Source organism: Amblyomma americanum, chromosome 3 (genome assembly GCF_052857255.1).
Source record: "Amblyomma americanum isolate KBUSLIRL-KWMA chromosome 3, ASM5285725v1, whole genome shotgun sequence".
Taxonomy (NCBI): domain Eukaryota; kingdom Metazoa; phylum Arthropoda; class Arachnida; order Ixodida; family Ixodidae; genus Amblyomma; species Amblyomma americanum.
Genome location: NC_135499.1, coordinates 187851373 through 187876419, shown reverse-complemented (window position 1 = coordinate 187876419; position 25047 = coordinate 187851373). Strand labels below are relative to the sequence as shown.

Here is a 25047-nt window from a genome sequence, read left to right as displayed (position 1 = left end):
AAACGCCGCGCACTTGGCCGCGCTGCCCTACTCAACCCCATTCAGTTCCTTGGCGTCAGCAGCAATGACAGCCTGGACTCTGGAGTGGCGCGCACACGCCACCACTTGCTCGAACCGCCTAAAAGAGCATGAAAAATATTAGAAACTGTGCGGGAGGCGCCCACTGAACGGAATATAATGGCTGCATTTTCTTTTTGAAAAACGAATGATCCCGCTGTTCGAGACCACTGCCGGAGCACAGATGCCGAAGTCGTTCTGGCTGTTCTGGCACAAAGTGGCGCAATTTTTGTCTCTTCTCTGTGGCTGGTGCAGTTTGGAGCAAGAAAAAAGTTGTGTTTGAATCAAAATGGCACAACTGGAGCAGGAGTCCCACTCCTGTATTGTGATTGTGATTCTAGTGTTATTACATTTACATTCGTAACTGCTTCTTTCATTAATCTTCGCCAAGTCGTTCTCAGTCCGGCGTCTCCCTCCTCTTTCCTACAAGTGGAGAGGGGGATAATGGGCAGGTGGCAAGTGGAGAAAGGGAAATCACCCAAACACCACCTGCCATGGTTGCTAGGTGGAGGCTTTACACAGACGCCACCGACGCGGGACATGGCACCCCTAATGCTTTCGCATCGAAATAAAGATATCACAATTTTACCTGCCATACTTTGTAGTATTCCATTCATTTGGCACTTGAGCTCTCCTCCCAAAATAAGCAACTATACTGATTATACTATAGTATAGTTCTACTATGCTGATCTTTCAGTTTTGTGCTTGTGAAAGTGGATGTACTTCTGCATTCAGACAGTTGATGCAGGATATTAAAACAGTAACATGTGGTGATGTCCTTAGGTCATCGATAAAAGCTGCCCTCCTAGCATGCAGGCCTTCGATAAGTGAGCTTTGCCCGCAACAATTCACAGTCAGAGAAAATGCAGTGACACTGTGCTTACGTCATTTTGTAAAAGGTTGAACATGCCCATGGAAGCCAAGTTGAAAGACTCTTCAAACTTGTCTTCGGCAAGCTTAATCTCTTCCTCAGTCAAGTGACCACCTAAAATAAAAAGAAAGACTAATAATGTAAGAGTGCACGAAGCATGATAGCTTGCAAGAAGGAAGCTTTTTTAAAACGCTACTCTTTAGAATGCCTGTACACATTTACATAAAAGCAGTGAGGTCCACAAGCGTAAGAAGAGATTCCAAGCACATAAGGAAATCAACACAAAACAAGAGAGGCTTCATGTTTTACAAGATCATCATCCTGCTGATGCACCATTCTTCATTTTGAACACCAAAAAGCAAAGTGAAATCACCTTTGAGCTGTTTCCGTTTCTTGCAGTCATAGTCCAGACGTCGGCCCTGCAATTTCTTGCGATGATGCTGGAAAATTAAACATGGAAGAACCTCTGCTCCTATTTTGTTATTTCACTCCTCAGTTATGCCAGCAGATACAAAACAAAATGCTATGCAGCAAAAGGGCACTGAACACACTGCTATGCTTTTCAAGTCAAATTTCAGACACTTTTGCTAAAAAACATAGATTACAATTACAATTAGGGATGGCCGCAAGTATACAGATGAAAAAAATGCCTTACAGTTTTTTTCTGTAGCAGTGGCCCCCCTAAAAAATAAACATATACGGTTATGTGCCCACAGGTCACACTTCAATATTGGTGTTCTGAAACATAAATTATACTGGTTTCAACATAAGCAAACAAAGATAAGGAGATAAAGGAATTGTTAAAATTAAATGGCTTTCTCTCTCTTGTATGTGTGTGTGTGTGTGTGTGCGTGCACGCGTATGTGTGTGTGCATGCATGTGCGTGTGTATGTGTGTGCGCACGTTTTGTACACCCGGCGCCAGAATTTTACAGGGAATGCGAGTCTCAGAAAGATACTATTCCCATGTATCCTGGGCACACAGCCTGGAAATGGCAAGCACTTGAAACCGTTCCTGCACTAATGCACAAGCTGCAGGTTTTGGTTTTAGGTTACATGCTATAGCTTGGACAAAATACACCTTTTCCTTGCCTGGCTCCTGCGCCCTATAAACTTTTGATGCTGGGTGTACATACTGCTAGGCTTCTTTACCTGGCTCCCATGCAGTTTTGCAGAAACCTGTGAAAGCTGTTTTCCATACCCCACACCATTACCATACCATATGACTAGTAGCTGGTTTCAGCAATACTGGTGTCAACATGTATGGCACCATACAAATGGAGCTATGGCGGCATTCAAGTGGGAGGTAGAACTACTATAAATATTTCTTTGTTAGAAAATACCCGATACTGAAGGATTTCTGAGCCCACACTGGAGCAATCTAGGGCTACAGAAAACCAGAAAGGGTGCCTGCCTGCACCAGGACAACCTAGCATTCAAGCTTGAATACACACAAGTAACCCAGTGCAAGGTATCTACAAGGAATACCTGAAGCTGCATGTACTGACATAACAAGGCAGGACGCACCAAAACATCCTTAAGATCCTTGTTCTGGAGTTGGGTCAGGGGCTCAAGAAAGTTCTGTTTTACGTTATCCTCCAGGGCATACTTGATGTCTGCCAGCTGCTTCAGCGCCTCTCCAGCCTCCACCAAGCTCTGCCCTGGATGGGAGATCGGGGAAAAAATAATAACAATGAGTGGTACTGACCCAATCACACTGCCAAAAAAACAGGCCATGGTTGACGTGAGCAGACAAAAAAAATACAGGGCAGGCTAATGTGAATCCGCTGTGTTTTCAAGCTGTGTGTACATGTCAAGAAACAGGCAGGCACTACAGTGTCAGAGTTCTGTCAACGTGAGTGCCATAGTGGATAGCACGCCCTGGCCGCCACAGTAGCTGCAGTTCCCCTCAATAAGACCTGGTAGTGCGTTCACCAACTGCAGCCTGTACAGCCACAAGGCCTCAAACCATACTGACAATGTACAATCACACGATTCTCAGGGACTGACCTAAGGGAGAAAAACAGATGTGAGAAAGGATAAAAAGTAGTATCACCATGGTTTTTCAATACCTTCAAACTTAAAACTTATTTTAAACTGTATGACCAATTTCAAAAGAAAAACAACAGAAAAAGTTTCGCCTCATTTCCACACTATGTTGTAAGCTCGTAAGCATATTAGTATTTGACCTAAAAGGTAAAACACCCCAAGGAAAGATAGCCACCGCTGGCTATGCAGGATGCATTTGGCAAACGGGCGACTTGGAACGTGGCGCAAAGCCCAGAGTGAACGCTGCACATTACAGCATCACAGTGCACAACAGTGTGCAACCAAACAGAGGGTAAATAATGACGAAACTACCTTGTGATTTCACCTAAATATGCCTAGTGTTTTCAGCACACAAATAACATGTGCAACAGTATTTGTCACCTTGTTAAATGATATTGCCACTAACAACAAACCTTTAAAAACCCCTACAGGCTGTTATTCCCAAGGTGTACCACATTACCAACTGTCTCACTTCTTGTATACCTCTCCTGTATTCATTAAAGTCTCTCCTCCTCCTCCTCACTTCTGTATAAATAATGTAACGAGTTCTCGGCACTGATATCACATGTGCAATGTTAAACCTACAAAATGTGTTGAGAGGCAAGGGATAGGATATAGAAGAACAAGGCTGTATAATGTGCTCACCACCACAGCTGTAGGCAACAAGTTGATACTGACCAAAAGGGCTTTCCTCGCCCAAGTCTGTGCCGAACTTGACCATGGATTCCCCAAGGACGCCCTCCGGCTGAGGATATGCATGAGTCTTTCCCGTGCCTCGGAGTTTCGTGCTTACCATCAGCTTTGCTCGGGACGCTGCGTAGGCAAATGTCAAAGCCAATGCTGATGGCATCACTGCTCTCCTCCCCCTTGGAGCGACTCCAGAAAGTGACAAGGACCATGCATAGAATTAGCTACAGACACATCCGTGTATTAGCTTTAACTGTAATGGAACCAATTAGTTGCATCACCACAGATTGACTGTTCCCGCAGTATATCTCAAGTTTCTTTTCTCAAAGTATCATTCACTGTCAGTCTTGGCTGAGTGTTAAATAAGACTCCCTAGCAACTACTTCATTAACAGCAATTTCTTTCACCATACATTGTGCGTTAATGCACATGAATGCGAGCAGTCCGTATCTGCAGTGAGTGAAAAACTTTTACTCTTGTTATGTCCAGATGTTTGAAGCAGTTGCTGTCAATTAAGAACTTCATAGGTTGCTAATCGGCATGCACAGAAAATAACCAGTGGTCATCTGCCTATCTTCAGCAGCGAAATTTAAATCCTTTGACAGACCTGGGTTTGGCTGGAGGTATTCTTTCGTCTTTACAATCAGCTCTTCCACTAACTCGCTGGTCAGGTCTATTTTCTGCGGAAAAAAAAGAAAGCAGAAGCCCATAGCAACGCCGTCCAACAATGCACGACCATTCTAACAAGTTTTCGTAACAAGAATGTGGAATGAAGAGAAGCAATTCAGACACTCACCCTCTCCATTTCCATGTATTCCTCCGTGAATTTGGTGCCTTCCGCTCCTCCAATCTTTTCGCTGACATACTAGATTGTAAAGCAGAAGTGGTTTACAAGACAGCACACTGTCCACTTTTGGCAAAATGAGAGAGGCAGAAAGGAATATGAGCACAAAGCCTGCAGTCACAAATAAAGCTGCCACATACTGATTTGCATTTACCCAGACCCCTCAGGGCCACAGATTTTCATTCAAGTTGTTTAATGAATAAGCTACCTGAAAGTTATGCCTAACAGTTCTGCATCACAAAATAAACAGGTACACCTAAAAAGCACCATTTCATATACATATTCGTTTTTATTTTTGTATATAAGGTTGGCTTTTTTAGCACCAACAAATATTTAGTGCAAGTGCTGTGATATATAGTAGTGGCTCCATAATTCACACATGCTGCCATGTTGTTAGGAAGGCTCTCGGGCATTTCCGACCTCCACGCATTTTACTGAAACTTTGGAAGTAGGTTTTCCAAACATTTTTAACTCATTGCGCCAAATTTCGCTCCCAATCTGCATTTCATTTCAGTGTAAATTAATTTTATATTTTTCTGTTTCGTGGCCTAGGTCAGGATAGTTTCTACAGGCAACCTTGCGCATGTGACATCATGGGTTGAGGAATGAACAAAGTTCTTTGTCATTTCAGAGAAATAATGATTGAAACTATCTCTCACAGTAGACAGATTAGGCGATCATCACTGACATAGCCAACCAACACTGACACGAGAGGGGTTGGGACAGTATCCGTGATGTCATACTTCGATGGAAACCCTGTTTTGGTTTTCTTGTTTTCGCTGTTTTGTTTTCTTGTTACTTTGAAAAACTATCAATCGGAGCTAACACAGAGAGGTCTCAGAGGTATAATGAGATAGCCAACTCAAAATATTAGAAAATCCTTCGAGAAGACATGGAACTTCAAAACAGAAGTCAGTTTTGTGCTTTCTCCACAAATGTATGCAAAAGAAAGATGCTGCAGAAAGGAAGGAGACTAGACTGGATAGTATAATGTAGCAGCTATAGGTGACAAGATTGCCAAGCAACAGCCCAGACTGCTTTGTTTTGATGAATACAGCATCACCACCTGCTGTGTTCTGGATTTATGTGTTGTTATGATGCCACAATACTGGGGTGAATTTATACATTGCTTCAGTAATGTTTTTTCCTGCTGAATGCATTACTCCCAAAGGCACATCACAGAAGAAAATTCCAAATGGTTTGATAACACCAGGCACACTGAACAATATTGAAATGCATGAAAAAGACAGGTAAACAAAAGTTTTGAAAATGTTTAATGAAGCTAATTAAAGGTGAATTATCTGAGTCTTAATTATATACAAGTGGTATATACAAGTGGGATGTGGAACCAAATCACACATATTGCGTGACAAAACTTCAAGGCATAAAAATTTGGTGTAATATCACATGTAATCAGCCCACACATGTTTAAATCAAGCAGGTAAAGTTATCTGCATTAAACTTATTCTGCATTATTATGTTTCTCACCTTACTGTTGCTTGGCGCATGAGAGCCACAGTTGCTTATGCACCATAAAACCCCATATAACTAACTATTATTGAAAAATTCAATCTGCAATGTACCTGAAAAAGGCTACAAAACTAATTTGAAGCCAGTACGAACCAGGAGGCAAATGCCAACAACATCAATGAGCACATTTCTCAATCACGCATTGGTACACGAGCCTGTTCAAAAAAATATTGGCGATTTTCACAACCTAGGTGGGGTGCCTCAATTGATCCAATATGGTGGCATTATGGAGGACTGCTGCTGGGATGAACCTATGTGGAATCGTGCTTATTTTAAAATTTTGCAATGAACTCGCACTTGTTTGTTGATGAAAGCAACCTTGTGTGAGCCAAACACTCCCTTTTCACGGGAGTGTAAAGGAATAAATGTGAAACAAGCAAGAAATCTCAGTGTGCTGTTTTCAAATGGTTGGTGTGAAGGTGGAACGGTAGATGGTCATCGTACGCTTTGGAGAGATTTTAAATCAATGAGAGCAACAAAGCCTTTTGTACTGCCAGTGAATGTCAAAACCAGGTTTTTTTTTGGATTGGAAAACATTTATTCGTCGGCAGATGTCAAAACTAGAAGTTCAAGAAATCAAGACTAAGCAATTGCCAATATGCCATGCTGCTTCGCACAAAACAAGCTAGAAAAGTTTGGTTTACCATTGCTCAGGTTTCATCAAAGTTCTCTTTTGCATTTTTTAATACTCATAAATTTTACTAACCATGTGCAACATTAAATGAGTAGAGATTTCTATTTATATGTGCTGGTTCAGGTACATGGGAAAAAAATTATCACAGTCATTAAAAATGTAAGGATGCTGTCAGGGAACCTCAGACAAAGTCCTTGCATGAGCAAGAAACACAAGGCCCCTGATAACTAAGATAGACAAGTTATTCACGTCCCCAGCAAAAAGAGACTGACTGTAGTCAGTAGCAGTGAGAAATCCCATGTAGAAAGCCTATGTCTGTAAAAAATTTTTAAACTATCAGCAGGAAACATTTGGTCATGACAGTACACGTGTTCATGGCACAAGAGGCGATATGTTGGAGACACAGACCAGAGACTCACCTGATTGGCCTTGTTAATCTGTTTCTTGAGCCCCGCAAAGGCCATGGCTTAAATGTTGCCACTATATCGCTGTCACCACACGACCACTGCCCTGGTTCACCGAATCCCCGCCACTTTCTGCAGCAAAGAAAAAGAAAATGAAAAATGAGACATCATTTGTAGCTACCTCAGGGCCAAACACAGCTAGAGTAAGAATACTACACCGAAAAATGGGACAACTTCACTTGTAGCTACTACAGGGCCAAAGACAGGTAAAGAAGTGGTGATCCAGCCATTTCAAGTTCTGGATCAGTTTTTGGAGCAGAAAAATATTAATTTGGGAGCACCTTTGTATCAGAACGATAATTCTGGAGCAACCCGGGAGCAGCGTGATCAAAATAAAGGAGTCACCCAGAGGAGTTTGTTACTAATGAGGTCAGGTTTGGCCATGAGTAGCTAGGAAGAAAAAAAAAAAGAAGAAAAGTGCTCACAAAAAAACAATGAGAAAACAGTTTATTAATGCTGGCACTGTCTTGCACACCAGTTCAGCCAAGCATGCTTCACTATAAGTTCAAAGGACATGTTTACTGGAACCATTCTTTTTTTCACGTTGGCGCTATCTCAACACTTGGAATTTTTTACAAATTCATCAAGCTCGCAAAGTGAATCAGAAATGCTGAAATTCTTTTGTTATGTTCCAACAAACCTTGACCGCACTGTACCTGCTCCAAGCTTTGGTTCTTCAACCCAGAAGATATGACTTTTTCAGCTCGCTTCAAGTTTAATTGACATGATGCAACCTTTTGATGGAACCGACATGATGCACGAACCTGGAGGAAGGAAAACTCAGGAGAGGCCCTCACTATCCGATTTGCATGCCAAAAAGTGTGCCAGAAGTCATGCGTTTTCGCAAGGACAACTGGGAGTCTTTGGCCGAAGGCACAGTCCATAGTAACACTAGGCGCAGTGGCGTCGTCTGCTGCAATGCCTGCTGCGCATGCTCAAGCGAGCTGAGAATGGGTTGAAGAAGGGGGGAGTCGGCTACAAAAAATGTGACTTAACTGCCTCTCCTGAGTTCTTTCCTTCCTCCATGTGGCGAATGAACTGGCTGCTAAATTCTACCCATGCAGGAAGGAAAGAAAAGAGGAGAGGCTGCTACGTCGCATTTTTTGAAGCTGGCTTTCCCCTGCTCCCCTCTCTACTTGGCCACCATCGCAGCGTGCATGCGCAGCACTGTGCAGCAGATGATGTCGCTGCACCATCGGACAGCAGACTCCCAGTAATATTTGCAAAAACATGACTTCCGGCACACTTTTTGACATACAGCTTGGATAGCGAGGGCCTCTCCTGAGTTTTCCTTCCTCCATGATTCTACCACAAGCCAGCCCACTCTGGATCGCCAACTACAGAAACGTTTTAGTAGAATGCCAAGTGGAAGCCTGAATGGTTCTAAAAATAGTCATTTTCCCATGACCGCGTCTTTTCTTTGGCGTAGCTAAGGCGCAATATTGATCAATTTGCCGCTTTTGGAGCAGTCTGAAGCAGCAAAATGTAAATATACCAGAATGGTGCAAATGGAGCAGCTGGAGCACCACTGCTAAAGTAACACTACCCCAAAAAATGGGACAACTTCATTTATAGCTACTTCAGAGCCAAAGACAGCTAGAGTAAGAACACTACACCGAAAATGGGACAACTTCACTTGTAGCTACTTCAGGCCCAAAGACAGCTATAGAATACTACACTGAAAAATGGGATTTTGTTTGTAGCTACTTTAGGGCCAAAGACAGCTAAAGTAAGAACACTACACCGAAAAATGGGACAACTTCATTTGTAGCTACTTCACGGCCAAAGACAGCTAAAGTAAGAATACTACACTGAAATATGGGATTTTGTTTGTAGCTACTTCAAGTCCGAAGACAGCTAGAGTAAGAACACTACACCGAAAATGGAACAACTTCACTTGTAGGTACCTCAGGGCCAAAGACAGCTAAAGAATACTGCACTGAAAAATGGGATTTTGTTTGTAGCTACTTCAGGGCCAATGACAGCTAAAGTAAGAACACTACACCAAAAAATGGGACAACTTCATTTGAAAGCTACCTCAGGGCCAAAGAAAGCTAGAGTAAGAACACGTACTACACCGAAAAATGGGACAACTTCAATTGTAGGCACTTCAGGGCCAAAGACAGCTAAAGAATACTGCACTGAAAAATGGGATTTTGTTTGTTGCTACTTCAGGGCCAATGACAGCTAAAGTAAGAACACTACACCGAAAAATAAGACAACTTCATCTGTAGCTACTTCAGGGCCAAAGACAGCTAGAGTAAGAACACTACACCAAAAAATGGGACAACTTCATTTGTAGCTACTTCAGGGCCAAAGACAGCTAGAGTAAGAACACTACACCGAAAAATGGGATAACTTCACTTGTAGCTACTTCAAGGCCAAAGACAGCTAAAGTAAGAATACTACACTGAAATATGGGATTATATTTGTAGCTACTTCAGGGCCAAGGACAGCTAGAGTAAGAACACTACACCGAAAATGGAACAACTTCACTTGTAGGTACTTCAGGGCCAAAGACAGCTAAAGAATACTGCACTGAAAAATGGGATTTTTTTTGTAGCTACTTCAGGGCCAATGACAGCTAAAGTAAGAACACTACACTGAAAAATGGGACAACTTCATTTGCAGCTACTTCAGGGCCAAAAACAGCTAGAGTAAGAAGACACTACTAGAGTAAGCTAGAGTAAGAACACTAGTGAACGCAACACTGCGATCACTCAATTGATACGCTGAAGCTCAAGGTCAAGCAGTTCCCAATGGAAACCAACAAACGAATCTTCCGGAAGCTGTTGCACCAAGATGTCCTGAATGTGTTTCCAGAGTGTGGGCGGTAGTACCGAAAGGTGTGATACAGAAATCCTTCAAGGGTCGCGGTATTACCACTTGTGTGTTGTGTTGTGTTTAATGGCACATAGACAGCTAAGACTATCATGCACCAAGCACAAGGTATAGGAAAGTTTTCTGCGGAATTCAACAAAAATGTGGAAAGTGATCGGTGGTGCAGAGGGCCTAAAAAGTTTGTACACCTAGTAATAGCAGAGGAAAATGAATTCAGAAATGGCTAATGGTGGAAGCTTTAAAGGAGGTCAGTCAGGTAGCATCAGCGGCTATCCCTGGCTGGGCAAGGATCTCGAGGCTCCCAACCAATCAAATAAAAAACCTCAGCCTTTGTCTCAGGAATGAGAAAGTGGCCGGGGTGCATCAGGTGAAGCACAGGGTCATGATTTTTCATTTTTTGAAAAAACCTTCGTCTGTTATAAATCTAAAGACACAAGACATGTCCACAACTGCATCATCTAACAGCAGCACTGGGTGAAAAGGACTGCATTGATTATTTAACAAAGAAAAGCACTTTTTCCTTAGCTTTTCAAGTTTCGAGCATGAAAATAAAATGATTTACTATAAGTTCACCTCCACATGTACAAATTGGTTTGCCTTGTTTCAGCAGCAGAAGGTTGCATGTAAGGTGTGTGTGGTCTACACGAAGATGGCAGATAATGACTTCCCTGAAATGTTCATGGTGCACACATGACTTCCATTCACCTAAAACTGGTTTACCAAGTGTAGTTTATTTATTTCGTTGTTCCAAGTGGACTGCCATTTTTTTCCTTGCTTTACGATGGACTAAGTTCATGCAATCTTTATAGGGCATATTTAAATATTTAATTCGCTTGCCACAAGCTTGAGAGGCACACAAATCTGCTCTGTTGTTGCCTTTTATGCCAGCATGATTTGGTACTCAGCAGAGTTTTATGTTTTGTCTTTCAGCTATGGCAGTTGTTATGCTGTGTATGACGTCGCCAAGCAGGAGAGTGGTTGCATATCTAGAGTTAAGGGTTGTAAGCACACTTAGTGAGTCTGTATAAATAACACTGTTTGTGAGGTTCTCGTTTACTATTTTTTCCAAGGTTACACAGATGGTGTAACATTTGGAAGTGAAGATGGATGCACACTGTGGAAGTCTTAATATTTTATTCCAATTCCCTTGTACCACTGCGCTTCCAACGTAAACATCTTTTTTTGAACCATCTGTATAGCTGCGAAAGTACTGTACTTTTTCCTCGAGTGTAAGAAATTCTTGTATTATAGACCTCCTTCACCCTGTGACGTCACGAAGATGTGGTGGCACTGATGTCAGCAGCGACTTTCGCATGGTAGGCAAAAAAGGTTCCACCTGCTCGTGCCTACCGCAGCTGCCGCAGCTATCGGCGGTTGCGTCATGCCTGTGCACTGCAGAAGCAGCATGTATTGACCAGCTGAGCCACTGTTGGACCTGCTAGTAGCATAAAAGAAAATTTAAATTAGCCTCGACAGGTTTCTCACAGATAAATACCGCATTAGGGAACTGGCTAACAGGGAATAGGGTGTGGTAGTAAAGCGTGAAGTCTGGGAGTCGATCGCACTGCCACTCAATGTGCTTAATAGCATGCAAGTTACTGCGTCCATTCACCTGAACATCAGCATAGTGCGCTTATAACTGCGCAAGAAAAAAAAGCACATACGTAGCTCCACATGTATTTATCACCTTGAGCCGGTGTGCATGGTGCGCCGGCAGGTTCACGCACCCCCAAGGAATGCATTCTTTTGTTAATAGCACAGCATGTTTTAATGGCGCATTTTATGGCATTTAATATTTACTTGAAAGCGTTTTTTAATATGACCGACGTAATTATTTGATTCGAGTAGAAAGAAGCCTGGTAAGTTCTTGCGCGGTCACATTGGCATGCTTAGAATAGCGTACCTTAAGTGTGCTAAAAGCCACATGCTTTTTCATTGCATCATGCATGTGTCATGTTTCATGATGCAGTCCATGATAGCGAAGCTTGTTTGGAAAGAAGCAGCCGCAAGCGTGTTACTAACAAACATGTGGCAAGATTGAGAGGAGACGCGGCAATGGAAAGTGTTTTCGTTATTTATGCATGCGATATGTAACTAAATTTGGTGCAAATATAAAATGCTACACTGAGTAATGCGTTTTATTTTTAGCTATACCTGGTGCAGTTCATGAGTAATTATTAATTAACACCCTTATCAAGTCACCCCAAGGTCTTAAAAAATTGAGTAGAAAGTGCGCAAATTTTTTTATGCCAGCATATTCACAAAGCCCTGTTCTGTATGATGACACTATTAGTTCTTTTTTTAGATGATCATGTACTTATGTATGCATAGGTACATGAAAACGTTTCTTACAATAATAGCTAACATAGTACTGCACGCGTGCGGAAAAAAATCACAAGATTTATTACACTCCTCAATGTCTCAGGAATTGTTTGCGACAAATAGGATCATTCTAATTTCATGCGTTACGAAATTACGAAGGGGTGAGTGACGCCAATCGCAGAAAATGTGAAAGGTCAGAAAACGAACCTTAACATTTATTCCCTCATTTTTGGCCTCTTCGCTTGCACTTTGGTCAAAGAAATGCAGCACTGAACTCAAAGAAAACCTGAAAGAAATAAACACTTTTGCAATATTTGTGCGGGCTTACAATTTTTCGAGGACCACACATCTAGAAGGCGTAAATAAACTTCTACTCAATATTTCACTATAATTTTTCGTCAGGAAACAGAAGACCCCAGGGCTAAGAAAGAAAATAATTCCAAAAATCAAAATTTTGCACCAAATCGACCAGCTTAACAAGAGGAGAGAGAAGTCGGCCTGGCTGGTGCGTGATCCTGTGGCTAAAAACAGAGCTTAAGCGAGACAGAGGAGAATGGGGACACGACGCTGTCCCCACTTTTCACACAGTGCGATACGTGTGTCAGCAGACGGTGAGCGCACGTCTGCTCCGCCGAAACAACGCCAGCACTTCCTCTCACTACTGTCCGAAGTAAAATAATTCTGGCTAGAGCAGAGTGTCAAAAATTTTCTATTTTATTCAATGCCTAGCATAGAAATCAACAACAGGAACGCTTTCTGTTTACTACTGACCATATATACAATACACAGTGGCCAACTATTTCTCTGAATACTCTGCACATGGCCAACGCGAGCTGTACTTCGAGAAATTACTAAATTGAAAGCATCGACCATTGCTGTGATTCGCAGCAACTAAAAACGCGCCTACAAGCCTTGAAAACCCGCGCTCAGCACCTCTCCGCGACGCCACTCCCTGGCCTTTTGTGTATCGCGAGCCCACTAGCGACTGCAGCGCTACCTCGTTTGTTTGCAAACATGCAGGTCTTTACGTTGTTGTGAAATTCATGTTTTACGGGACTGTGTAAGAGTGAAATCACAGACTGCATTGTAATTGTACCATGGCAGCAGTGGATCTCGTCTTCAAGCAATGCTTGGCAATGTGTCTAGTTTGCTGAGGTTTTGCCACATCTCTTGAAATCACAAGAGCAGTTGCTGGGTAGCTTGCAGTATGTTGTTAAAGAGTGGTCTATATGGGCACTTCGTAGCGATGGGTTAACATATATGCTTCTGCAGTGAACGGATTTTTAGAATGCACATGAGCATGGCCCTTCTGTCTGTAAGTGATGGTTCATTGGTTTCTACATACAGACTGTTTATGGGCGACGTCCTATATGGACCAGTGGAAAGACAAACCTAAATTATGTACTGGATCCAGTCAATTAAGGTATGATGGTCTCTGTGATCTATAAACTATGCACCCATAATCTAATTGTTAGAGCATACTACAGAGCGATAAATTCGTAAAAGACGTGTCCTATCGGATCCCCAGTGTTTTCGTGAGAGTATTTTTAGTACATTCAGGGATCGAGAAGCTTTCTTTTTGATGGTGTTTATGTGTGGCAGGAATGTGACAAAAGTTATTCTTAAAAATTTGTGCTCATCTTTTACTGGTAGTGTGACTTCATTCGGATAAAGAGTGGGGTCAGTGTGCAGTCCTCTTCAAGCGACAACAGAACAGCTACTGACTTTTACGTGGAAAACCTTAAACCATTTTTATCTACCCATGTCGATAGTTTGTTTACTGTCAGTTGTATTTGACTTTCGATAAGAACACTGCACCAAAAAAAAGCAATGTTCTCATAAGCTGCACTGAGGGGGTAATGGAAAAGGTTTATTGTGGCCTGAAATTTAATATACAGAAATCATCCGATTCAGCAAGATAAAATGCGTAAAAAGTCAAAAGCTGCCTACCATAAAATACTGAGCATCGCCCATGCTCAAATAAGTGCCCGCGCCCCTTTTTCACAAGATTTTGAATTTCCCTGCAAAACCAAGCACGCGCCCATGCAATTATGTCTCTTGTCCGGGAGAAGTTAAAAAACACAGCAAAGACACATCAAGCACCCATTGTTCCGTATCTCCGCAATGCTTATTGTAGAGGGAGAGAAGGGGGGGGTGAACGCAGCACTGCGATCACTCAGACGATACTCTGAAGCTCAAGGTCAAGCAGTTCCCAAAGTAAACTCCAGCAAACGAATCCTCCGGAACCTGTCGCGGCAAGATGTCCTGAATTTGTTCCCAGAGTGTGGGAGGCAGTACCAAAAGGTGTGATATGGGAAAGGGCTGCAGTATTACCACTTGTCTGGACAGCATCGAGGATGGAGCATTCTATCAATGCCTAGTGGTAGTAGGATTGTTATCGGTGCCTGAGGATCGCGGCCCGCTTACCAACGAGTGCTTGGACCTCATGTTTTGTTCGGACTAAGAAGAGTCGTTTGACGGATTCAGTGATGCATAGATTAGCCATGCTTTAATCAGCCGGTTTTTCACGTCTTCTAATAAACTGGTCCGAATTCTTCCTTTCGAACTGCTGTGTTTACGCCAAGCCTCCCATTAGGTGGCTGCCATCTTGAATTTAATAACTGTTCGCCAGAACAAGCAAGGGCCTACTTTACTTTTTAAAACAAACTGTTTTAGGACAATAGTATTCAGATCTTGTGTGTGTTCTTGTCTTTTGTGTTGATTTTTTTGCGGTTTTAAAAATTGAGGAACTTTTTTTTTAATTATGTGTATCAAAGCTGTTGACGATGCGAACTCTTTGGCAGGCCTGAATTTGTACATTGATTTTTGAAGATAAACAGATTATTATGCCCATTCTGCATTTTCATGCCTGGACCTAAGAATCACCCATCTCCCAAAATTTTGTTAGTATCTTCAATTTTAGGTGGGTGCTTGCTCTCTATTTTATGGTATTTAGCAAATAAATAAATTATGACTACTAAAAAGCAAATACATAAAGGGTACTGTAGCACTCTGCTTACAGCATGCTTGTTAGGTTTGATCTTCTTACTCCATACGGCTTGCACAGATGTCACAGTAGCCATCACGTAGGAGGACCGAAAGTATAGTGGAAATCTGCCCGCCTGTCCAAACTGCAACTTGGCTAGGTGGCTTGAGCCACCGCCCGATTTGAACGGTTCAGCCTTATCCATCCAACCTTCATCCCAAGGGTGCCGCGATGCACGCAGGGGGGCGCGAGCATTGAGGCACCCTATTTATTACCACCACCACTGCACAAGCGGAGCTAGGGTGGCTAGGAGAGGGGAGGTCCATCTCCAGCAGCACGCACCACACGCTGGCTCCTCGCAGACGCACCACGCTCCGCTCCGTTGGCGGGCGGTGCTCTGAAATGTGCTGCATGTGATAGAGTGTCCACGTCGGACACTCCACACACAGCGTTGTCTTCTTAGTATAAATTTCCATCTGCCGACGAAAGGACCCTGCCTTTCGCGTCGCTGAAGCAGACAGAGCTGCTCTCCAATTTCGCATTAAGGGGTATCGCAATCGTCCTTAAAATACTTTGACCGTGAAAAACGGGTGCGCGTTAGAACAGAGTAAATGCGGCATCTGACCGACGAGGCGATCGACGCACACGCCTCCAGGGCGGGAAATGATCATAACGACAATGACCACAATGGAGAGGAACCCGTACTATAAGTTGCACGGGATATTTTAGTTTTGTAAAAATTGCACAGTTGAGCATGCTTATAACGAACCTGACGGTCACGTGGATTGCGCTTGTTCTGTCCTAAGTTCTTAATAAGTGGACGTGCTCTATTACAGCCAAAACATAGAGTAGTGCTTGTTTCTTAAAAAGTCCGTTGTGCACGGCAGTTTTTCCAAAGCAGTTCCAATCAAGCTGCTTTCTCCAGAGCGGTCATGTGCTCCAGGCCGAGACGAGCCGCTTTAGGGACGCGATAAAACGAATTTCACGGTGGAAGTGTTCACAGTAGATAGGCATCCTTGTCGTCAGTCCTCAACAAAGTTGTAAGGACCGTAACGTATTGGACTCCAAATAATTTCAGTGCAGCAACTATAGGTTTTTTAAGCAACCTTTGCACGGAGGTAGAGACCTCGCGCTCTACCCAAAAGGCATCGGCTACTGGTTTTAGCTGATTTGTGTGCATTGCTTGACTGCTCTATGCAAGGGTGACGCCGTCTGCACACTGCCTGCACGTGGCAGCTGCGCAGAAGGCAGAGACCCGATTGGGTAGGCGCGCACGCCACGTGACCGGATGGGGAAGCAGATCACATACCTCTTGGCATATTGCCGCCATGGGCTGATCACCGGCGCTTTCAATGCTACCCCTGTCTCGCTCTTGCCATGATTTCTCCCCGACAATGAGCCTTTGAGACTATATCGGTTTTCCAGTTAACGAAACAGAAGACATCGCAACAAAAATTTGCGGAAATTTAGTGCTTATTCCAGAGAATTGTCTTCAGTCAAATGGGGATCTTAAACGTCATTAACGCTCGTTTTCAGAAGGTGGATGATTTCGAGGACAATTTCGAAAATGACGATTCATAAGCATGAGGCCAAAACATGGCTACCGACCAGATGTCTTATCAGACATCATGGAATCGCAGCGCAAGCAGACAAGGACACAGGGAGGACACAAACACACACTTGCGCTGACCGTCTTATCGGAGTCACTGTATTAAGCGCTACGCATGCTGTGACACCCTTATCCAAGGTCCTCGCGGGTTTAAGATAGGATCTCTGATAGCAAATGTTTTCACACTGATAAAGGTAGGCCGGTCTTGCTCAGACACAGGAGCGCTCTGTAGAAGATTGGTAACACACATAAGCAAATCTGTAGGCAGAACTCGTGACTTCCATGCTATTTATGAAAGAATGAGCAAAACATTGGGCACCTTATGTCTAAAGGAAAACCTGTCTTGTGCTGCAAAAATGACCCAAACTGTGGAAAATTTCCTGGTATAACCAGATCTTTACCTGAATTTAAGCTCCAAAAACATCACCCGATTTTTACCCGCCTTAAATTCTGGAAAAAACAAACCCGGGAAATGAAGGTGCCTGCGTGCATCCAGAGAGATATATGGATCACGTCACAACGGCTGACGTGCTCGGCAGCGGGGGTCGTTGAAGAACACAATCAGCGCCGCTCTCAATAAGGCACGCGGCAATTCAATCTCGAAATTGCATCACAACGTGATGAGTGCCGGCGGCTCTCGAGCACAAATGAGAAAGAAAACCCCTTCGAATTAAGTGAGCACCGAAGCTTGCGAACGCACGCGAGCAGCCGCGAAGAGCTAATCACTCACCGAGCAGAGTCCACGGAGCTCTCTGCTCATTCAGGGGCTCAGATTAAATTACGCGGGAGACGCCCAGCGCAGCGCAACGACAGAAGCTGCTGATGAAGGGCGGCTGCAAATGAAGGTACAAAAGAAAATAACTGGCTCTAATCCATGCTGTGAAGGCGGTTGGACAGCGAAGCTGTAAAACGACACCCGATTACCCACTGCAACGTCACTTGAATACTCACACACGTGGCTCTACAAAGAGTGCAACCAGAGACAAGTGAAATGTACTTTAGCTGTATGCTGTATGCCTGACTTCAAAGGAGGTATGCCGTTTGCATTCAATTTTTGCCACATACACCATGGCCAGGGGACAAGACATCAACAACGCAGTGGCAACTGTAGTCAACTCAGAATTACACAGATTACCAGCGTTACATCACAAGACTGCACGATAGCCAATGCTGAATAGGCGGCCGTCGCTCTAGCGGCAGTGGAGGGCTATCGGGTTGGGCGGTTACTGACAATCCTTACTGTTCCATGACTGTGTCCTTCTACGTCCCGTTCGTTGCACTGTAGCCATGGAGTATCAAAACCAACTCGCCCAACAACTTACCTTGTCGAATTCTTACTGACTCACAAGCAGCCTGCCACAACTATCTTCGCAGCAGAGTCGGTCACAGAGTGCTCCGCAAGACCCAACAAACAGATGCAGAACCACACAAGCCGATCAAACATATAAGATTATCTGGGTACCGGGGCACACGGAAACCAAGAGGCGGACAGGATAGCTCGAGGATTTACTAACTACCGAGCATCCAACGTCAACGGCCTTGAGGAATCCCTGCCAGTACCTCAGGAATACTCGACCATACTAAACAACTACAAAGGCAGCAGGACGCGGTACCCACCACCGTACAAATCCTTAAATAAGAAGAGGCTGTCACATGGAGACAACTACAAATGGGGTCATATCCAAACCTAAACACACAAGTAAAATTCGCCCCACACTTTACGAACAGAACTGTCCGTGGTGCCATGAAAAACCTGCACTATATCACATAACATGGGCATGTCAAAAAGTCGACGTCGTTCCAATTATACCAAACCCAAGTGCGGAGCAATGGGAGGGTATGCTCTCTAGCGACTGCCGCGATGACCAGACCTGTCTGATAAGGCGAGCTCAGCTGACGGCAGCATCTAGCGAAGCACTGGAATAGAGGCAACCAACCGCTATGGAGACGGACTCATCTGAACCGCATAAAAGCACTTGCGCTGGAGCTAAATAAAGTGGTCCTATCCTATCCAATTCTGTTTGCATTCAATTTTTAGCATGGCGTTTTTTGCTTACGACAATGACACGAAAACACAACCATAATTTTTACCGGGAAACACATGCGGGGAGAAGGAGCCTGCTTCGCATTGTTTGCAGGCACCATTGTCATACATCACGCGGTTTGCACTTCACACGAGGGCTTCGAATGACATCAACCCCTTTTAAAGCAGCTGTAAACGTAATGTTTACCAGAACGCGTTGATTTCAAAGGAGGTTTATCCTTTATGTTTTAAATTTCTGTATATTTGTATATTATTATTTTTATTTATTTCATTTTACTTTTATTTATTTCCATTTTTTATATTTTGAATGCTTTATGATGAGTATTATATACGATTTCTATGCTATTGGGTACTTCTCCACTCGGAGTAGCATTCAATTTTTAGCCTGGCATTTTTTGCTGACGACAACGACATGGAAATTTCCTTGGATGGTAGAGGTATACAGCTTCACTGTAAAAGGAGAAAGAAAGAAAGAAAGAAAGAGGTAGCTAGGTTGCCCATTTCCTTTCGCCTCAGTTCAGACTTCGAGCACTGTTGTTCCCTTAGTGCACGAGAAATTCACCACTGATTGAGTTATAACAAAGAGTGGTGTGTTTAAAATACACCCTTGAGGTACTCCATTTTCTAGAATGAAGTTCCTTGAGAGGGTTGAGCCTAGGCGTACATGAAAGGAACGGTTGGGCAAGAAATTATTTAGGCAGTTTAACATCTTGCCACAGATGCCAAGCCCTGCTAGGTCGCAAAGAATTCTGAACCTTCAGGTTGTGCCTTATGCTTTCTCCAGATAAATAAAAAACACAGCAAGGCAGTGTTGTTTCGTATAAAAGCTTCTCTGGTTGTATTTTCAAGGCAAACTAGACGGTCGATTGTTAAGCATGCCTTTTTGAAACGACACTGATGGATGCCAAGAAGTTCGCGAGCTTCAAGGACAAGGTCACGGTTTTTTAAAATTCGCGGGCCGATTGGTGCGCTCGTAGTGACCGATTTTGGAACTAAAATCGTGAAAAAAGACGTCACTGTACCCATGACGTCGCCAGGCCACCACATGCTCTCATTCGCTGGAGCCACGGCAGCCACGACGTCACGGGCACACTTCCGGTAGCCGTGAAAATCGTCTGCTCGTGCCGCCGCGCGACCCTCTCCGGCAAGCGCGAGCCAGGCCATTGCTTTCGCGCATATGGTTTCAATTTTCCTCTGCCGCTTCCTTCTGTCGGGAGTTCCGGAGCCACTCGCAGTGGCTCGCCGAGTCGCTACTGTCGTCGCTGGCGTTCAGCCGGTACGGCGTGAACGCATAGGGCTCGGTGCCCATCGCAGCCGTAAGAGCGAGCAGTCGCGCCTCGAGGTCCGGGTCCATTACTGCTAACTACAACAGACAAGCAAAGAAACCCGACGCGCGCCGCAATCACGCCGCCGACGCTGCTGCTGGGGTGCTAGCAGCGACAACCGGAAGTTGCAAAAGGAGCGTCAGCGGATGACGTATTCATGGGCGGGGCTCAGTCCCAGAGCTGTTTTCTTTATTTTTGTCTGGTGCCCCGCGTGTACGAGTTGAGGGGGGAGAGGGGGAGCTTAATTTTTTTAATCGTCTATATCTTCGGTGTTATTGATGCTAGCTTAAAAATTCTTACGTAGGGGCGACGAGTGATGAAATGCCGATCTCTCGTCTGCTTTACGTAATATCAAATAATTTATTGCATAGTCCCTTTAAGGAGCTTGTGTCGCAGAAAAGTCGGTGTCGTCGACGTCGGCCGTGAGCGAAAAAAATACCTGCTCCTCCGCGTGAGCGAAAAATCCCTCCTCCTCCGCGTGAGCGAAAATACCTCCTCCGCGTGAGCGAAAAATACCTCCATCTCCACGTGAGCAAAAATCCCTCCTCCTCCTCGCAATGTACGCCACTGCCCCAACATATGGCGCGCGACGGCAGCACCTCCTAGTGTTCCTGTATATGCTCCTGTATATACAGGAACACTAGCACCTCCCGCTCGTCTCGTTCGGGCGCAGTGGGGCCGTGCGGGCACGCAGGAATCACGCGGTGAGCGGCGAACAACGCAGCGCACATCCATGGATGGTGGATGGAAAAACTTTATTTTCGTCAGAGAGCATGTGTGGACGATTCCGTGTCAGATGGCCATCAACCCATGGCTGACGGCGACCTGGGTGGCCCACTCCACGGCCCTGGTCTGGACGACCGGGTCTGAGCTGGCCAACACGGCCTCCCACTGCTCGAGGGAAGGATCACGCATAATGTCCGCCGGTGGCGGTGCTATGCTACAGCTCCATAATATGTGGTCATAGGTTGCCAATTCGCGACACCATTTGCACTCCGGCTGAATGTACGGGTAGATTTTGCTCAATACGTATGGGTTGAAGAAACATCTAGTCTGCAATCGTCGCCAGACGCATTCCTGCGCCTTCACCAATTGCTTGTCCGGGGGTGGGTAAATCCTCCGTTCAAGTCTGAAATGATTAGTAATGTCATGAAAGGATACCAGCCCATCTCTCGTGGACCTTCCCGGGACGTCCAGCTCACCTAATCGGCTGACGAAACCTCGAGCATTCATGTGAGCCGTCTCGTTCCCAGGGTTCCCAGAGTGTGCAGGTACCCAGACAATTTCCATCTCCGTAATCCCTCGCTCCGTGGCCCGATTCAGCAACCGCGCCGCTGTGACAGATATTCTGCCCCTCGCCAAATTTCGGATGGCTGTTTTTGAATCGCTGAAGATCAGGTCAGCATTACTACTAGTCATAGCTAGTGCTATCGCCGCTTCCTCTGCAGTTTCTGGGGAGCGGGTTTTGACTGATCCAGAGGCGATCAAGCGTCCTCGCCCGTCCACCACCGCAATTGCATCCTTGTCCTTATACTCGGCGACATCTACATAGACTGCCCCGTTGTACTTCCCGTACTTAGCATGTAAAGCTTTGGCTCTTGCCTTCCTGCGGTCCTCATGATGTATTGGATGCATGTTCTTGGGCAAAGGTTTTATGTACAAGCCCTTGTGCATTTCCCGCCTCATCTGAATTTTCGTGTCACCGGCTGGAACGTCAACTCCAATGCCGATCCTTTCCAATATGTCCCTTCCTGCTTTTGTTTTTGAAAGCCTACCGAGCTGCATCACCAAGTGCGCCTCCCGTAGTTCTTCTAGGGTGTTGTGCACCCCTAATCCCAGCAGCCTTCCGGTAGACGCATTTTGAGGCAACCCAAGGGCCGCTTTATACGCCTGCCTAATCATAGCCTCCACCTTTCCTTTTTCCGCCGCGTCCAACTTCAAATAAGGCGTCGCATACACTATTCTACTGAGCACAAATGCCTGCACTAGCTTACACGTCTTTTTCCTTAACACCTCTCTTACGATTGGCGATTCTCCGGATTAGCCGCACGGTAGCATTGGCCGTATTTTTAAGCCTTTGCAAGGACTCGCTATTCTTCCTGTTAGTCTGCAGATACATACCCAGGATCCTGATCGTTTGGACCTCAGCGACCGGTACTCCCCCCACTTTCACCTCTAAAGGTGGTGGCGGCGTATAGTACCTCGCATGTATGCCTCTTGGTTTATCCCTCAGAACAAAAAGCTCGGACTTGGGCTGAGAGCACGAGAGTCCTGCTTCCCCTGCTAGCTCCTCCACAATATCCACCGCCTGTTGTAGAGTTTCTTCCAACTGTGCGTCACTGCCTCTTGTTACCCATTGAGTAATGTCATCCGCATAAAATGTATGTTTAAGTCCCGATATCCCTTGCAGCCTGGGTGGTATCTTGATCAAGGCGTGATTAAATAGGAAGGGCGATAATACCGACCCTTGCGGTGTCCCCCTGCCCCCCAATGGGAAGGGATCCGATTTCATTTCTCCGACTACAATCTCCGCAGTCCTACCCTCCAGAAACGATCTGATGTACCGGAAGGTTCTACCCCCCGGTCCTATGTTTGATAGGTTCCTCAATATTGCCTCATGGGTAACATTGTCAAAGGCCTTAGTGAGGTCGAGCCCCAAGATAGCCTTGGTGCCCGTGCCGTACCCAGGATCAACCACGTCTTTTTTGAGCCGTAACATGACGTCCTGCGTCGATAAATTAGCCCTGAAGCCAATCATTGTTTTAGGTATCAACTCATTGTCCTCTACATAACCCTGAAGCCTGTTCAAGACCACATGCTCCATCAATTTGGCCAAGCACGACGTTAGCGAGATGGGACGCAGATTCTCAATGCAGAGCTTCTTCCCTGGTTTAGGAATAAATGTAATCCTAGCATGTTTCCACTCTGGCGGAATCTCCCCGGCCGCCCAATATTTATTCATCAAATTCGTGAGTGCCCCCACTGACTTGAAATCCAGGTTCCTCAGCATTTTATTAGTAACCCCGTCCGGACCCGCTGCTGACGTGGTACGAAGCTGGCCCATTGCAAACTCCACTTCCGCCACCGTAAAGTCTGCATCCAATTCAAGGTTTTCCTCTCCCGAGTAATCCGGCAAGCAACCGCCCGCCTCTCTGTTTATGTAACGACTTCGGAGTTCATGTATAAATTCCCCAATCGTGCCTTGATACCGATGCACTAACCTAGCCATTTGCCCCTTTTGCGCAGATTTGGTTGCGGCCGGGTCTAAAAGGTGCCTCAACAACTGCCATGTTTTTTTGCATCCGAATTGCCCATTCATCCGGTCACAAATCTGCCCCCACTGTTGACACTGCAACTCCAATGTGTAGGCTTCGATTTCTCGTTCTAGCTTGGCCATCTTCCTACGGAGGACACCATTATGCCTTTGTTTCCTCCACCTCCGAAGGAGACTCGCATGTGCTTCCCACATGTGTAACAATCTAGAGTCAGCCGTAAAGCCCTCCTCCTCCGTCGGAACCTCTTCTGTGGTACTCTTCACGGCCTGCTTGAGCGTGTCAATCCAGGCTCCTAAGTCCTCGATTTCCCCGTTCACTATGTCATTCCTGTATTGCCGAAATCGGTCCCAGTCCGTCACTCGAGTTCCTTTCACCGTGTCTTTCGTGGAAAGGATATAGTGATCACTTCCCAGTGGCTGTCCCGTGTTTACCCACTGTGCATCCCTGATACCATTCACAAATGTGAGGTCTGGAGAGGTGTCTATGCTTACGCTGTTGCCTATCCTGGTATGATCTAGCGGGTTGTTTAAGACCGTCCATCGCAGGTCCTGGGCAACCTGCCAAAGCTTATTTCCCTTCGGGCTGGCTCGGATGTAGCCCCACTCCGGATGAGGCGCATTGAAATCTCCCACCACGATGAGTTGAGACCTAGCCGCTAGCCGTTGCGTCTTTATCAGAAGGTCTGGCAGGCCCACCCCCTTATCTTTTGGAGAAGAGTATACATTAAGAACAAATAGACTCTTATCGTCCTTTCTTTTGGGCAAAATCTCCAGCAGGACGTAGTCCTCTCTGCTGCTATCTATGGTATGCTGAATCACTGTGGTGTTGCGATGGACTAACACGGCCGTGAAGACGCTCAATACGCCCCCTCGATCAATCTCTGGTGGTGTAAATGTCTTAAATCCCGGTAATTTCACCGAGCCGCTAGCCTCCTGCAAAGCTATAATGTCCGGCTTACTATCCAGATTTTGTATGTGCAACTGCAGGTTCCCCCGCTTGCGACGGAAGCCCCTGCAGTTCCACTGCCAAACCTCAATTTGCTGGCGAGGGGCCATGGTGAAGCCCTAGGTTCACTAACATCGGCTCTTGGCCGATTACGGGAGGCAATCTAACCTCTAGCATAGCATTTAGCTGTTTAAACATGTCCATTACCTGGGTCTGGAAACCCCGCATGTCATTGGTGAAGGCGTCAAGACGCTCCTCAATGTTGCCTAGTCTAGCTTCTATCCTGTCGACCCGGCGATCCAGCCTATCCTGTCTTTCTTCCAGTTTTCCTGCTCTCTCCGCAAGGGTAAGCATGTCTCTCTTAAGACAAGTGACTGTAAATACTGGCTGCGGCGTGTCCGCCGCCGAAGTTTCTGCTACTCTCTTTGCACGAGCTCCCTCATCTGCCGGAGGTGGCCTTTTGACCGTCCCCCGATTCTCCACTTTCTCCACTTCCATAGCTGTGTTATCGTCCACGCGAGAAGCGTTCGCCTGCGCCGCTTGCTGTGGGGCTTGGGCCAACGGC

At 45.3% G+C, this 25047-nt stretch overlaps 1 protein-coding gene across 10 annotated transcripts in view; it reads right to left on the bottom strand.

Annotated features, from left to right (window-relative positions):
- The window catches only part of EndoA (SH3 domain containing GRB2 like, endophilin-A), an 88379-nt gene that overhangs the window by 25961 nt on the left and 37371 nt on the right, over positions 1 to 25047 (bottom strand). For 9 of the 10 annotated variants that reach the window (XM_077659234.1, XM_077659235.1, XM_077659236.1 and 6 more), the window contains exons 3-9: positions 7091 to 7207; positions 4460 to 4528; positions 4271 to 4343; positions 3655 to 3789; positions 2455 to 2588; positions 1302 to 1368; positions 942 to 1042 (exon numbers count right to left, since the gene is read on the bottom strand). In XM_077659234.1, coding sequence (XP_077515360.1) covers positions 942 to 1042; positions 1302 to 1368; positions 2455 to 2588; positions 3655 to 3789; positions 4271 to 4343; positions 4460 to 4528; positions 7091 to 7135 — 624 coding nt within the window. In that variant the 5' untranslated portion in view covers positions 7136 to 7207. Of the gene's footprint in view, positions 1 to 941; positions 1043 to 1301; positions 1369 to 2454; positions 2589 to 3654; positions 3790 to 4270; positions 4344 to 4459; positions 4529 to 7090; positions 7208 to 12505; positions 12585 to 25047 lie in introns of all 10 variants that reach the window. The other variant, XM_077659228.1, reaches the window with a different exon arrangement.